We start from the raw sequence: 18,776 nt of genomic DNA, 5'->3' as shown, positions 1-18,776 counted from the left end.
CTTATTGTATAGCATTCATACATTCATTCATAAGAATGGGACTAACCTATTACTTATTGTATAGCATTCATACATTCATTCATAAGAATGGGACTAACCTATTACTTATTGTATAGCATTCATACATTCATTCATAAGAATGGGACTAACCTATTACTTATTGTATAGCATTCATACATTCATTCATAAGAATGAGACTAACCTATTACTTATTGTATAGCATTCATACATTCATTCATAAGAATGGGACTAACCTATTACTTATTGTATAGCATTCATACATTCATTCATAGGAATGGGACTAACCTATTACTTATTGTATAGCATTCATACATTCATTCATAAGAATGGGACTAACCTATTACTTATTGTATAGCATTCATACATTCATTCATAAGAATGTGACTAACCTATTACTTATTGTATAGCATTCATACATTCATTCATAAGAATGGGACTAACCTATTACTTATTGTATAGCATTCATACATTCATTCCTAGGAATGGGACAAACCTATTACTTATTGTATAGCATTCATATATTCTTGCATAAGAATTGGACTTACCTATTACTTATTGTATAGCATTTGTACACTCATTCATAAGAATGGGACTAACCTATTACTTATTGTATAGCATTCATACATTCATTCATAAGAATGGGACTAACCTATTACTTATTGTATAGCATTCATACATTCATTCATAACAATGGGACTAACCTATTACTTATTGTATAGCATTCATACATTCATTCCTAAGAATGGGACTAACCTATTACTTATTGTATATCATTCACTCATAAGAATGGGACTAACCTATTACTTATTGTATATCATACATTCATAAGAAAGATACTAACTGATTACTTATTTTATAGCATTCATATATTCATTTATAAGAATGAGACTAACCTATTACTTGTTGTATAGCATTCATACATTCATTCATAAAAATGAGACTAACCTATTACTTATTGTATAGCATTCATACATTCATTCATAAGAATGGGACTAACCTATTACTTATTGTATAGCATTCATACATTCATTCATAAGAATAGGACGATCCTATTACTTATTGTATAGCATTCATACATTCATTCATAAGAATGAGACTAACCTATTACTTATTGTATAGCATTCATACATTCATTCATAAGAATGGGACTAACCTATTACTTATTGTATAGCATTCATACATTCATTCATAAGAATGGGACTAACCTATTACTTATTGTATAGCATTCATACATTCATTCATAAGAATGGGACTAACCTATTACTTATTTTATAGCATTCATATATTCATTCATAAGAATGTGACTAACCTATTACTTGTTGTATAGCATTCATACCTTCATTCATAAGAATGGGACTAACCTATTACTTATTATATAGCACTCATAGATTCATTCATAGGATTGGGACTAACCTATTACTTATTGAATAGCATTCATTCATAGCAGTGGGACTAACCTATTTCTTATTGTATATCATTCATTCATAAGAATGGGACTAACCTATTACTTATTGTATAGCATTCATACATTCATTCATAAGAATGGGACTAACCTATTACTTATTGAATAGCATTCATTCATAGCAGTGGGACTAACCTATTACTTATTGTGCAGCCCTCATACTTTCATTTATAAGAATGGGACGAACCTATTACTTATTGTATAGCATTCATACCTTCATTCATAAGAATGTGACTAACCTATTACTTATTGTATAGCATTCATACATTCATTCATAAGAATGTGACTAACCTATTAGTTATTGTATAGCACTCGTACATTCATTCATAAGAATGGGACTAACCTATTACTTATTGTATAGCATTCATACATTCATTCATAAGAATGGGACTAACCTATTACTTATTGTATAGCATTCATACATTCATTCATAAGAATGGGACTAACCTATTACTTATTGTATAGCATTCATACATTCATTCATAAGAATGTGACTAACCTATTACTTATTGTATAGCATTCATACATTCATTCATAAGAATGGGACTAACCTATTACTTATTGTATAGCATTCATACATTCATTCATAAGAATGGGACTAACCTATTACTTATTGTATAGCATTCATACATTCATTCATAAGAATGGGACTAACCTATTACTTATTGTATAGCATTCATACATTCATTCATAAGAATGAGACTAACCTATTACTTATTGTATAGCATTCATACATTCATTCATAAGAATGGGACTAACCTATTACTTATTGTATAGCATTCATACATTCATTCATAAGAATGGGACTAACCTATTACTTATTGTATAGCATTCATACATTCATTCATAAGAATGGGACTAACCTATTACTTATTGTATAGCATTCATACATTCATTCATAAGAATGGGACTAACCTATTACTTATTGTATAGCATTCATACATTCATTCATAAGAATGGGACTAACCTATTACTTATTGTATAGCATTCATACATTCATTCATAAGAATGGGACTAACCTATTACTTATTGTATAGCACTCATACCTTCATTCATAAGAATGTGACTAACCTATTACTTATTGTATAGCATTCATACATCATTCATTTATAAGAATGGGACTAACCTATTACTTATTGTATAGCATTCATACATTCATTCATAAGAATGGGACTAACCTATTACTTATTGTATAGCATTCATACATTCATTCATAAGAATGGGACTAACCTATTACTTATTGTATAGCATTCATACATTCATTCATAAGAATGGGACTAACCTATTACTTATTGTATAGCATTCATACATTCATTCATAAAAATGAGACTAACCTATTACTTATTGTATAGCACTCATACCTTCATTCATAAGAATGTGACTAACCTATTACTTATTGTATAACATTCATACATCATTCATTTATAAGAATGGGACTAACCTATTACTTATTGTATAGCATTCATACATTCATTCATAGGAATGGGACAAACTTATAACTTATTGTATAGCATTCATACATTCATTCATAAAAATGAGACTAACCTATTACTTATTGTATATCATTCATACATTCATTCATAAGAATGGGACCAACCTATTACTTATTGTATAGCATTCATACATTCATTCATAAGAATGGGACTAACCTATTACTTATTGTATAGCATTCATACATTCATTCATAAGAATGGGACTAACCTATTACTTATTGTATAGCATTCATACATTCATTCATAAGAATGGGACTAACCTATTACTTATTGTATAGCATTCATACATTCATTCATAAGAATGGGACTAACCTATTACTTATTGTATAGCATTCATACATTCATTCATAAGAATGGGACTAACCTATTACTTATTGTATAGCATTCATACATTCATTCATAAGAATGGGACTAACCTATTACTTATTGTATAGCATTCATACATTCATTCATAAGAATGGGACTAACCTATTACTTATTGTATAGCATTCATACATTCATTCATAACAATGGGACTAACCTATTACTTATTGTATAGCATTCATACATTCATTCATAAGAATGGGACTAACCTATTACTTATTGTATAGCATTCATACATTCATTCATAAGAATGGGACTAACCTATTACTTATTGAATAGCATTCACACATTCATTCATAGCAGTGGGACTAACCTATTACTTATTGAATAGCATTCATACATTCATTCATAAGAATGGGACTAACCTATTACTTATTGTATAGCATTCATACATTCATTCATAAGAATGGGACTAACCTATTACTTATTGTATAGCATTCATACATTCATTCCTAAGAATGGGACTAACCTATTACTTATTGTATAGCATTCATACATTCATTCATAAGAATGGGACTAACCTATTACTTATTGTATAGCATTCATACATTCATTCATAAGAATGGGACTAACCTATTACTTATTGTATAGCATTCATACATTCATTCATAAGAATGGGACTAACCTATTACTTATTGTATAGCATTCATACATTCATTCATAAGAATGGGACTAACCTATTACTTATTGTATAGCATTCATACATTCATTCATAAGAATGGGACTAACCTATTACTTATTGTATAGCATTCATACATTCATTCATAAGAATGGGACTAACCTATTACTTATTGTATAGCATTCATACATTCATTCATAAGAATGGGACTTACCTATTACTTATTGTATAGCATTCATACATTCATTCATAAAAATGAGACTAACCTGTTACTTATTGTATATCATTCATACATTCTTTCATAAGAATGGATGAACCTATTACTTACTGTATAGCATTCATACATTCATTCATAAGAATGGGACTAACCGATTATGTATTGTATAGCATTCATACATTCATTCATAAGAATGGGACTAACCTATTACTTATTGTATAGCATTCATACATTCATTCATAAGAATGGGACTAACCTATTACTTATTGTATAGCATTCATACATTCATTCATAAGAATGGGACTAACCTATTACTTATTGTATAGCATTCATACATTCATTCATAAGAATGGGACTAACCTATTACTTATTGTATAGCATTCATACATTTATTCATAAGAATGGGACTAACCTATAGCTTATTGTATAGCATTCATACATTCATTCATAGGAATGGGACTAACCTATTACTTATTGTATAGCATTCATACATTCATTCATAAGAATGGGACTAACCTATTACTTATTGTATAGCATTCATACATTCATTCATAACAATGGGACTAACCTATTACTTATTGTATAGCATTCATACATTCATTCATAAGAATGGGACTAACCTATTACTTATTGTATAGCATTCATACATTCATTCATAAGAATGGGACTAACCTATTACTTATTGTATAGCATTCATACATTCATTCATAAGAATGGGACTAACCTATTACTTATTGTATAGCATTCATACATTCATTCATAAGAATGGGACTAACCTATTACTTATTGTATAGCATTCATACATTCATTCATAAGAATGGGACTAACCTATTACTTATTGTATAGCATTCATACATTCATTCATAAGAATGGGACTAACCTATTACTTATTTTTAAACATTCATACATCATTCATTTATAAGAATGGGACTAACCTATTACTTATTGTATAGCATTCATACATTCATTCATAGGAATGGGACAAACTTATAACTTATTGTATAGCATTCATACATTCATTCATAAAAATGAGACTAACCTATTACTTATTGTATAGCATTCATACATTTATTCATTAAAATGAGACTAACCTATTACTTATTGTATAGCATTCATACATTCATTCATAAGAATGGGATGAACCTATTACTTACTGTATAGCATTCATTCATAAGACTGGGACTAACCTATCACTTATTGTATAGCATTCATACATTCATTCATAAGAATGAGACTAACCTATTACTTATTGTATAGCACTCATACATTCATTCATAAGAATGGGACTAACCTATTACTTATTGTATAGCATTCATACATTCATTCATAAGAATGGGACTAACCTATTACTTATTGTATAGCATTCATACATTCATTCATAAGAATGGGACTAACCTATTACTTATTGTATAGCATTCATGCATTCATTCATAAGAATGGGACTAACCTATTACTTATTGTATAGCATTCATACATTCATTCATAAGAATGGGACATACCTATTACTTATTGTATAGCATTCATACATTCATTCATAAGAATGGGACATACCTATTACTTATTGTATAGTATTCATACATTCATTCATTAGAATGGGACTAACCTATTACTTATTGTATAGCAACCATACATTCATTAATAGGGATGGGACTAACCTATTACTTATTGTATAGCATTCATACATTCATTCATAAGAATGGGACTAACGTATTACTTATTGTATAGCATTCATACATTCATTCATAAGAATGGGACCAACCTATTACTTATTGTATAGCATTCATACATTCATTCATAAGAATGGGACTAACCTATTACTTATTGTATAGCATTCATACATTCATTCATAAGAATGGGACTAACCTATTACTTATTGTATAGCATTCATACATTCATTCATAAGAATGGGACTAACCTATTACTTATTGTATAGCATTCATACATTCATTCATAAGAATGAGACTAACCTATTACTTATTGTATAGCATTCATACATTCATTCATAAGAATGGGACTAACCTATTACTTATTGTATAGCATTCATGCATTCATTCATAAGAATGGGACTAACCTATTACTTATTGTATAGCATTCATACATTCATTCATAAGAATGGGACTAACCTATTACTTATTGTGTATCATTCATACATTCATTCATAAGAATGGGACATACCTATTACTTATTGTATAGTATTCATACATTCATTCATTAGAATGGGACTAACCTATTACTTATTGTATAGCATTCATACATTCATTCATAAGAATGGGACTAACCTATTACTTATTGTATAGCATTCATACATTCATTCATAAGAATGGGACTAACCTATTACTTATTGTATAGCATTCATACATTCATTCATAAGAATGGGACTAACCTATTACTTATTGTATAGCATTCATACATTCATTCATAAGAATGGGACTAACCTATTACTTATTGTATAGCATTCATACATTCATTTATAAGAATGGGACTAACCTATTACTTATTGTATAGCATTCATACATTCATTCATAAGAATGGGACTAACGTATTACTTATTGTATAGCATTCATACATTCATTCATAAGAATTGGACTTACCTATTACTTATTGTATAGCACTCCTACATTCATTCATAAGAATGGGACTAACCTATTACTTATTGTATAGCATTCATACATTCATTCATAAGAATGGGACCAACCTATTGCTTATTGTATAGCATTCATACATTCATTCATAAGAATGGGACTAACCTATTACTTATTGTATAGCATTCATACATTCATTCATAAGAATGGGGCGAACTTATTACTTATTGTATAGCATTCATTCATAGGAATGGGACAAACCTATTACTTATTGTATAGCATTCATACATTCATTCATAAGAATGGGACTAACCTATTACTTATTGTATAGCATTCATACATTCATTCATAAGAATGGGACTAACCTATTACTTATTGTATAGCATTCATACATTCATTCATAAGAATGGGACTAACCTATTACTTATTGTATAGCATTCATACATTCATTCATAAGAATGAGACTAACCTATTACTTATTGTATAGTATTCATACATTCATTCATAACAATGGGACTAAACTATTTTACTTATTGTATAGCCTTCATGCATTCATTCATAAGAATTGGACTAACCTATTACTCATTGTATATCACTCATACATTCATTTATAATAATGGGGCTAACCTATTACTTATTGTATAGCATTCATACATTCATTCCTAAGAATGGGACTAACCTATTACTTATTGTATAGCATTCATACATTCATTCATAAGAATGAGAATAACCTATTACTTATTGAATAGCATTCATACATTCATTCATAAGACTGGGACTAACCTATTACTTATTGTATATCATTCATACATTCATTCATAAAAATGAGACTAACCTATTACTTATTGTATAGCATTCATGCATTCATTCATAAAAATGAGACTAACCTATTACTTATTGTATAGCGTTCATACCTTCATTCATAGGATTGGGACTAACCTCTTACTTATTGTATAGCTTTCATTCATAGCAGTGGGACTAACCTATTACTTATTGTATAGCATTCATTCATAAGAATGGGACTAACCTATTACTTATTGTATAGCAACCATACATTCATTAATAGAGATGGGACTAACCTATTACTTATTGTATAGCATTCATACATTCATTCATAAGAATGGGGCTAACCTATTACTTATTGTATAGCATTCATACATTTATTTATAAGAATGGGACTAACCTATTACTTATTGTATAGCATTCATACATTCATTCATAGGAATCTGACTAACCTTTTACTTGTTGTATAACATTCATACATTCATTCATAAGAATGGGACTAACCTATTACTTATTGTATAGCATTCGTACATTCATTCATAAGAATCGGACTAACCTATTACTTATTGTATAGCATTCATACATTCGTTCATAAGAAGAATGTTAGTCAACATGTTGTTCAACCCACACTGGCAAAATGAAAAGCAGCTAAATTCCATCAAAAAATGACATCTGTTACTGAAAGATAAAAATAGCATTACTTATATAATATGATTTCCAAGGTCATTGCACATAAAGATAAAGAGATTTAAGTCTTCACAATAGCTCTTTCTTAATTTCCTGGCAGTTTGACTATTACCAAACTTTTTGCAAGCCTGCAGTGGAAGGTGTTTTGATAATCTGCATTCTGAATCGATATATTCTCATTCAAATAAGGGGTATAAGTGGAAAAGAATGTGCAAGCAAATAGTTTAATCTAGAAAGCTGTGTACATCTTTGTCACACATGTATAAGTCATCTGATTGCTTCGCTGTTATCATTTTGTGCCGATTTTCATCTAACAGCCTTGATATAAGTCAAAGATTCATACAAAATACAATTACCCATATTTTTGTAAGAACAATTGAATAATTTCATGTACATTATATAAAAATAAAGTCATCTATGTACTTAGTATCAGTGAGCTATGTCAGTAGCTTACCAGATAGTACATTCTGTTTTTGGTGCTAGAAGATGAAAGCATTGTAGGTTCTATTTTCACATCAGGTAGCTGAATTAATTTTCTAGTACTGACTCTGCAGTGCAGCATAAGAGGCTGCTGCACCCCTGAGTGTGCCGTCTTTCAGAGGGATGTTAAACTGAGGTCCCATTTGCTTGAGTTGGTCATAGCTCAGGTGGAAGTAAAACATCCCATGGCAGTTATTGAAAAAAGAGTAAGGATGCTTTATTTATATTTTCTTTCTAACATATTGTTTGTGCACTTTTATCATAAATATTTACATTTTTCTAGTCAGAGCAACATAAGAACGACACAGTTAAACAATATTTTAAACAATAGTTTAAACAATCAATATAATTGCTCATGTCATGCTAATTGCAACATTTTTATCCCTCCTTTCTGTCTTCTACAAGGAGCTTTGTATTTTAGCTAAAACATCCTCATCTTGTTTTCTTATTAATAATTCAGTGTACCTGTTCCACATTACTCAGATTATAATAAATGGCATTTTATCCCACTTATCAGTAATATGGCTTTCAGCACTTCAAATTTCCCATTCAAAATCTTATATTGACATTTCTCAACCTTTCCCGTCTTTATTTTTATATTTTCCCCAAAAGTTTTGCTCTTTATATTTTCTAAGAAACAGTGTTGTGTTCGCTGTTGCACATTACATTCAACACACTTCTTTCATAATTTTACAGCTCATATTGCCTTTTACAGGTAATTTATTAGGCATACTTCTCCACAGAAAGTCATTTACTCCATGTAAATTCTTAAATCTCTTTAATTGTGGTTACTTCATCTTCTTTTAACTCTTTCCATGGAAATATTAAATACATTCTTTCTCTAATCATCATGTGCCATTTTTTTTCTTTTTTCATTAAATTCTCTCTTTTTTAATTTCCATAATTGCTTCTTCATCTACCCTATCCATTTTCTTCTTTTCTTTGTTTTTAAACACATGTCCATATTGTTTATGTCGCACATAAAACATCTAACATACTGTTTTTGTTTCCTTTTCCTTTATAGTCTTCAAAACCAGAATACATATATTGATTTTTTTCCATGATATTTTTTTTAATTTAATCCACCTTCCTTGATACTGCTATAAACTCTGCCCTTCACTCACCAGGTTTAATCTTGATCCTGAAGTAAAAAGAAAAACATTTCCAGTAATATATATATATATATATATATATATATATATATATATATATATATATACACACACACACACACACACACACACACACACACACACACACACACACACACACACACACACACACATGCTTACATACATGCAAACACTCACTCTCCCTGTATATGTTACTTTTCCTAAAACATATGTCTTTGACATATTCTTTTTTTCTGAAAAGATAAAAACTTTTCCAACAAACCAAAAACTACTTTGTATTCCTTCCACTGTTTCACATCATTTTTATTTTATACTTCCATATACTCCAAAAGTTACTCCCAAAATTTGTATTTCTATCTTTGTAAATTGTATTCCACCTTCATTTTTATTTCATCATAGTCTGTGCATTTCAGTTGTTTTACTGTAATCCCATTTTCTGTAACAGAGAATCAAATCAAATTATAGCCTCACTTATTCACCTTTTATTTTAACTATAGTAACTAAATCATTTGCATAAAATAAAAATAATGTTATTACAATCATTTCATTCATTTTTCATTTAGCCTGTTTCATATGAATCACATGCATCTGTATTATTGCATTCCTTACTAATATAAATAAACACATTTTTGCTCAGAAAAGCTTATTTTAAATAGTAGAGCAAAGATACAATTAGTATAAATGTAAATAGCAATAATATGACACTAAAAAATAAGGACAGATTAAAAACTATCTACAATATTTACATATTTCCTGAACAAAGGAAGTGATAAGATATTAACACTTCAAAGAGAATGGAATACAGTCAATAAATATGTGAGAAGTTTATATAAGAAATCTATCTCTGCAAAAAATATTTATTTCAAAAGGATAAGTTCTGTTGAAAAAAATAATGAGAGATACGATTGTTGTTAAATGATTTGGAATATATCCTGCTTTCTTTTATATTCATCTCTGATAGCAGTTTCTTTTAAGGAGGATAAAAATTCTTCAAATTGTGGTGGTGCGGTTGTACTCCATCATTTGTGATACTTTTCCTTGCCATAGCTAAAATGGTCCAAAGCAGTAGAAGATTGGCACTTTCCATCTTGGAGTTTCCATTTACATTAAATAAGATTAGATTCTTAATTAATGAGAAGGTATCAAACCATAAAGCTTTCAAAAAGTCTTCAACATTATTCCAAAAGAATTTTAAAGAAGGTCAGTCAAAGAAAACATGTATCCAATTTGCATTACTCATTTGATGACATCTCCAACCAGTTATACCTATATCTTTGTTTATCTTGGCCAATATATTTGGAGTCTTTATAAAAAATTCCAGGTGAAAATATGCCAATAATGAGAGAAAGATGTAGTTCTGATAGAGCTCAATGTTTGTGATTTATGGTATACAAAAAAAAAAAAAAAAAAAAAAAAAAAGAAGTGGTACATTCTAATGTAATATTATTCCAGACTTTATCATTTAAATTAATATTTTACGTTATAAGAATTTTATATAGTATAGAGATAAGATTATCTTGTTTAGATTTATTATTTCATAGAAATGTTGGATTAATTTAGGGTTTTCTTTATGATGTGAGTGAGAAAGCATTAAGCATTTAACATGTGAGTAACATTACATTCTGTAACAATAACCAGTCTTGAGAATCTTCATCAAATTCATTAATAATGTGTTTTAGCTCTTTTACTTTTAGATCTTAAAAGTATTGTTGCCAACAAGCAAAAGTCTTAGACTCCCAAATAAAGAATTTATATGTATGGGTTTTATTATTGAAAATGTTTTGTTATGTTAAATGGAATGAGTGTCTTGAATAAAAGTTTCAGATGTAGTCTACTGGGAATTGTATTGTAAAAGTTTTAAAAATATAATTCAAAAGTATGGAGAAAGATTATATTTTATATGATTGCATACATAATGCCAAAAATTATATTAATTATTGTTTTTATTAATTCATATAGACTCGTTATTTGTATTAAGATGAACAAAGTGTAAAGTTTTCCAACTGGAGTTATAATTAGGGCTACCCAATTTAGTATTATTTTAAGAGTAATGCTTTAATATATAAGAATCAGTAACAGAGAAATTGATTCCTCCTAAATTCCAAGGTTAAGTTTGATATTGTAAGCCTATTCTTGGTTTGTTGGGAAAACAAAGACATTTTAATAATTGTTTATTAATTTCTTTAATATAGTTCTTGTCTGGAATGTGGGAGAAAACTTGTATTACATATAATAATTTGGGGGAAATAATCATTTTTATTAATTGCAGTCTTTCCTCAAAAGGTATTATGGTTTTGTTCCATGTGGAGAATAAATTTGAAATTGTTTCTATAATAAATACATTCTTAATGGGCATCCCTGTTTTACTCCTTTCTTATTGTTTATTTTTGAACGCATCTTACTCCATTTATCATAATTTGTATGCGTGATTTTCATAACGTGTTTTTTTTTATTTTAAAGATTTTCTCCCTGTCATACCATAAGCCATGTGTCCATCATGCTTCAAAGCTCACTCTTTTTAATGTTTTAGCTACAATATGTATTTCTTTACTTTCTTTTTAAAATCATCTCTGCTAATTCCATTACAATTGTTAACATTTATCTTACTTTGTGTCCAAAAATTTCATGAACCCCTCAACTAATACTTCTTCCAATACTTTCTGTAGTATCTTGGTATAATTTTCATAAATACTACTAACCACAGTCAGAAATAGCTAGTTGTCTTTACATACTTTAACATTTTGTCTGACAACTTGGTTACTAATATTATAAATGACAAGAAACTATCTTAACTTGCAACATTTACTGTATATACTGTTGATAATCACTATCTTGTTACTCTATTAAAGCCAACAACCTGTAACATTGTTTACTATTGCTGCAACTTTGAATCTCTATTTATCATGTACATGATGTGGAGCTTTTCTCCCCCGGCATCTGCTGAAAAAGGACCTGCGTCCAGTCGGAATTTCCCAGTAAACAAATAAATAAATAAAATAAATATTTTCTAATCAGTTTTTGCCTCTTCTGTTATTGTTTCCATGAAAATGTTATGATTCCACCACATATTTCTTCGTCTAAAATATCATCAATCATCAACTCATTTTACTAATTTTTTCTTCAGCTCTCATTTCCATTTTACATTTACTTTATTGTATCATATTCTCTTCTTCATCTATTCCTATTTTTTCTTCCATGATTTTGTTTTACTTTTCAGATATTTTAACCCTCCATTCTTTTTTTCCTATAATTTCTTCTTTTTCATACATTATTTTATACAAGGGTTTCTGTAATGTCTTTTTGTGTGGATTTGTCTTCAGCTTTCTTATCTGTTATAATATTCCTCCTTCCTTTTCTCAATTTTACTTTTTCAGGAAAAATTGTGAAACTTCCTGTTTTTCCCCATCAAAATATATTAATCTAAATTCTTTATTTTTTCCATTATCTCTTTTATGTTTTCTTTATTTTTCACTTCCTTTCTCTCAGTTTCCTTCTCATATTATGTCATAATCTGGTTGTACATCCTCTTGTTCCTTTCTGTTATATTTTTCTATATGTTAATATTTTTATATTTCTGTTTATATACAATTCACCAGTAAACCCTGTTCTTACAGAAAGGCCTGAAAGTCACATGATCTTTCCACAACCTGCCATTTTCTCTTCTTTTCATTTCTTCTGAAATCTCCAGTTAATCTTTCCATGCATATCCCTCTTTTATAATTGTATTATCTTCTGTTTTCCTTGGCAAAACTGCTCTATGACCTGGAAATCTAATCAATTTCAGTCCTGCAAATACACCTTTTATATATTCATTTTCTATTTTTCCTACCTTTTCAATCACCATATCATATCAGATCTCTAAACATCTTCACACCCTGCAATATTTTTTTACTTTTTCTTTTCTTAGGTGAAAATTAAAATCTCCCACTATCACTGTTGACATATTCACTAAAACATATCATTTAATATCTTCAACTGAAAGTTTTCTTTCTGTCATATTAGTATATGCATAAATTGTCACTTTTATGCATTTTTTTCTTATTGCTAGTGACATTATTACCCTTACTGGAACTACTATTAAAATCTCCAGTATTTTTATTACTGCATTTCTTTATTTAAAAAATCCTGTTCCTGAATATGACTTCTTACTGACAAAATAATTACCCTTATACTTCCCAAGTTATCTTTCTCTTCTCCTTACTAACTCATCTAGTATACAGTAAAAATGTCACATCTTATGGTTTTCACACTACTCAGCCATTAGTATATCTCGTATTTCATTTTTAATACCATTTGTATTTTATTTTCCTTGATAACTCATCTAGTATAGAATAAATATATCACATCTCTCTTATGTTTTTCGCACTACTACCCATTAGTATATCTTGTATTTCATTTTTAATACCGTTTCTATTTTATCCTCCTTTTCCCTTTTCTGTTTTTTATTCCTAGTTCTTGTTTCTTCTTCCTTTTCTAGAGTCTCCCACCAACTGATTTTGCTTCATGTGTTTCTTTTTCTTCTTCAGTTTGTAATACAGTGAGCTTGTTTTGGTCCTGCATATGAAACTCAGTATCTTAATTATGATTACATTTCTATCTAGTTATTTTATTTGTCTTTTTCTTTCATTGTTGTCTATGCTTGTTTCAAGTTTTTATGAAACTTTTTTGCTATAACGTTATCTTCTACATTTTTCCGTTGTGTTTTCTTCTTTTTCCTCCCTTTTCCACTCACTTACTGGACAATTAAAACAGAAGTATCTGACTTCCTCGCATTTAATGCCCAATGGCTTACAGTTTTTTAGCAATATGTCCTGCCTACCCATATTGCCCACTTTTTTTAATTTTAAGACAATCTTATACGAAATTATATTTATAATTGCACAAACAGCAATTTTTGTCTAACCCCAAAATGCAAAACTCCTTTGATCCTTTATCAACACAGTACTTGTAACATGATGGATTTTAATTTCCCTGTTAAGATTTCATTACTGAAAATGCCAAGAAAGAAAAGATCAAACTGCAGAAGATTGAATCTTGAACTTATTTTTCACATGTGTTGGTACTTCTGCCCCCTCCCAAACGTATACATAGTAACTCCAAGATTGCCATTCCTCTGAGAAAAGGGAATATTCCAGGAAATGGCTGTCTCACATTTAGTATATAGCTTATTTTTTCAGCCATTCAGTCTCCATAATAGAGTCAGTTCCTCCTTTTCAAATGGCTACTGAATTTTTCTTTTATTAACATGCATTGTGATCCACTTTTCCCATTCCTTAATCCACACATTTCTGTTATCACTTATTTTAACATCATGTAGTTTACTACATATAGGAATAAAGAATGTCTTTAAGTCTTGAATTGTAGTTAGCTTTTTTTTTCATTTGTTGCTCCATATTTTGTAATAAATAATGATTGCATGGTGCTACTGCATTCTGCTAGTCAAATTCACAAACAAATCTTTCTAATAGAGCAAAACTTTCAAATTCACTTCACAGAATCTTTTAAGTACAAAGTGTATAAATGTGCTTATGTCATTAACGGTAAATCAAAACAGTAAAATAATCTGGTCCATAATTCATATCTATTTCTAGCATCACTGGTTTACTTACTCATCATGTCGCTAGAAGGCTTCTCATCATCAGTGACGTATCTGTGAACTTTTGACTGTTTTCATTCATCATTTCTTTTCCTCGTTTTGTTTGCGATGCTGCATCTGCGTATGTGCACTTGTTATTACGGCACATAAAGCCGTGTTGTTGAGATAAGCCCTGAGAACTGGCTGCTCCACTTGCTGGGAGCAGTCCTGATTTATCTTCTCTCTCCCCAGTTAGACTATTATCTAATCCCTCAGTCACTTCTACCTGTAGAACTTGATCTGCCGTCTCACTCCGAGTTGGTTCTTCTGCTTCGGGTGGTTCATCCTGATCAGTCATTATCTCTGATATTGGTATTGCTAAATGACCACCTTATATTTGCTTCGCAATCATCTTTTCAATCTTGTCTTCTCTCAGAAGCATGTCACTGCCATTCCCCATTTGCATGTCCCTCTTTACTTTCCTGTATCTTTCATTACTGCAACTGCACTAGTTGCCCTCCAGTGCCAGGATCAAATTTCCCCCGATCTTACAAAATGTAAATAAAACTAATGGTCTGATTGATTAATCAAAACATACTGCTGATGCCTCCACAACTCATGCTACAGATCAGTAACAAACTAAAGAAAATGCACCAAATAATACTAGAACATCCAAAATGAAAAGTAGTATTTGAAAAAGTGACTTAGACCCCTAGAAGCAATGCCTTCAATTGTATACACAGCAAACTAAATTTATAGTAGTTTTAATGTCACAACATTTATCAGTAAGAAAATAAATTCAATCACTACACATCACTGAACAAATGATTTAAAATGGGTGCACAACAAGCAGGTGTCATGTTCACGTAATGTAACAATGTCACAGATATTTCTGGGTAAGATTCAGAATAGTTCCATTTGAAATGAGTATGCTATTATTTAAAGGCTTGTAAAAGTAAAATAAATGAAGGAATTAAGTGAATGCTGCATATTAGTTAAGGTATTATTCTGAGAAACTTAATCTTTAAACTCAAATGCATAATACAGACTTCTGATCACCGATTGTCAGTGTATGAGTGCAGTAAGAAACTGCTCCTGTGTTTTTGATGAGCATGAAAGTGTTTCATTATATATTTAGTGTACCTAGGAAACCACTTCAGAGAGCAAAGAACATGTTTAAAATGTGCTGTCTCAGATGCCCTCATTCTGTTATTATAAAAGTCTCTTATGTTGCTGCTCGATGGTGCTGTTTAACACCTAGTGATTCACAGTGCTTCAACTGAATTGTTTGCTGTGTTTTTGTCACAACCAAATGTCATAATTTGCCAGCCAGTTCCTTGTATCTTCATTTCAGCATTGATTGTGCTGGCATTCTGAAGCTGCGAAACTCTGACATCGAGCTACGGAAAGGTGAGACAGACATCGGCAGGAAGAACACCCGGGTGAGGCTAGTTTTCCGAGTCCATGTCCCCCAAGGAAATGGGAAAGTGGTTTCACTTCAGACTGCATCTGTCCCCATTGAGTGCTGTAAGTGCGATATATTTTTGTTCCCTGTTATTTTTCTTACTAACGCTCTGCTTCTTATCTGATTCATTGTCCTTCAATAACAACCTTTTATTTCCGCTTCTCTTCCTCACACCATCTTGTTCCAAACGCCCTCATGCTCCACTTCTTCTTTTAGTATCTTTCCCCAGATCTAATCTTGCTAAACTCTTGCTTCAGAATTATTCTGGACTCCTGTTCTAGTCCCTCCACCTTTCTTTTAAAGAATTCATAATAGATGTTTTAGGATGGGAACAATTTACTGTGCACAAAACTTTGCAGTTTTATACACTTTTCAAAATATCTTATGGGGCCTAAGAGAACCTTCTAAACCATGCTATGCTATAGCCTAAGATTGTAAGAATGTCTTGTTTTTGTTCTTTTTTGTCTAAAACCTGGAAAATGTAGCATTACAGGAATTAAACTAGGGCATTACAGTGGTGAAGCAGTTAGCATTGCTATCTCAGACTGCTTGGTTCCCAGTTCATTTCCTGGTTCAGATGTTCCTTTATGGAGTCTGCATATACCCCATACAGATGCACATTGTTGATAAGTTCTATAGTTTCCTCCCGCAACCCAAAAGTGTATTAGTTGGTGCTGAGAATCTTATAAATTGTGTACAAGCGAGTATGCATGCACAGCAGTATTGCGTACAGGCACGTATGCACACATGCAATGGCAGTATTGTGTACAGGCACGTATGCACACATAGCAGTATTATGTACACACGTATGCACACATGGCAATGGCAGTATTGTGTACAGGCACATATGCACACATAGCAGTATTGTGTACAGGCACGTATGCACACATAGCAGTATTGTGTACAGGCACGCATGCACACATGGCAATGGCAGTATTGTGTACAGGCACGTATGCATACATAGCAGTATTGTGTACAGACACATATGCACACATGGCAATGGCAGTATTGTGTACAGGCACGTATGCACACATGGCAATGGCAGTATTGTGTACAGGCACGTATGCACACACAGCAGAATTGTGTAGAGACACGTATGCACACATGGCAATGGCAGTATTGTGTACAGGCACGTATGCACACACAGCAGTATTGTGTACAGACATATATGCATGCATGGCAGTATTGTGTACAGGCATGTATGCACGCATGGCAGTATTGTGTATAGGCATGTATGCACACATGGCAATGGCAGTATTGTGTACAGGCACGTATGCACACACAGCAATATTGTGTACAGACATATATACATGCATGGCAGTATTGTGTACAGGCATGTATGCACGCATGGCAGTATTGTGTATAGGCATGTGTGCAATCATGGCAGTATTGTGTACAGGCATGTATGCGTGTATGACAGTATTATGTACAGGCACGTATGTATGCATGGCAGTATGGTGTTCAGGCATGTATGCATGCATGGCAGTATTGTCTACAGGCACATGTGCACATATGGCAGTATTGTGTACAGGCATGTATGCACGCATGTCAGTATTGTGTACAAGCATGAATTCATGCATGGCAGAATTGTGTGCAGGCATGTATGCATGTGTGTCAGTATTGTGTACGGGCACATATGCACGCATGGCAGTACTGTGTACAGGCATGTATGCATGCATGGCAGCATTGTGTACAGGCATGTATGCACACATGACAGTATTGCATACAGGCACGTGTGCATGTATGGCAGTATTGCATACAGGCATGTATGCATGCATGGCAGTATTGTGTATAGGCACATATGCATGCATGGCAGTATTGTGTACAGGCATGTATGCAGGCATTGCAGTATTGTGTACAGCCACATATGCACGCATGGCAGTGGCTATTTCCCTT

General features: G+C 31.2%; 1 protein-coding gene across 1 annotated transcript in view; it reads left to right on the top strand.

The window, feature by feature from the left end:
- Positions 1-18,776, top strand: part of NFATC4 (nuclear factor of activated T cells 4) — a 2,196,128-nt gene that overhangs the window by 1,719,062 nt on the left and 458,290 nt on the right. The window contains exon 5 of the mRNA XM_044089135.1: positions 16,770-16,942. Coding sequence (XP_043945070.1) covers positions 16,770-16,942 — 173 coding nt within the window. The remainder of the gene's footprint in view (positions 1-16,769; positions 16,943-18,776) is intronic.

Source organism: Protopterus annectens, chromosome 12.part0, assembly GCF_019279795.1.
Source record: "Protopterus annectens isolate FY-2018-M chromosome 12.part0, PAN1.0, whole genome shotgun sequence".
NCBI lineage: Eukaryota > Metazoa > Chordata > Ceratodontiformes > Protopteridae > Protopterus > Protopterus annectens.
Note: the sequence above shows the minus strand (reverse complement) of the source record. Positions and strands in the feature narration are given on the sequence as shown.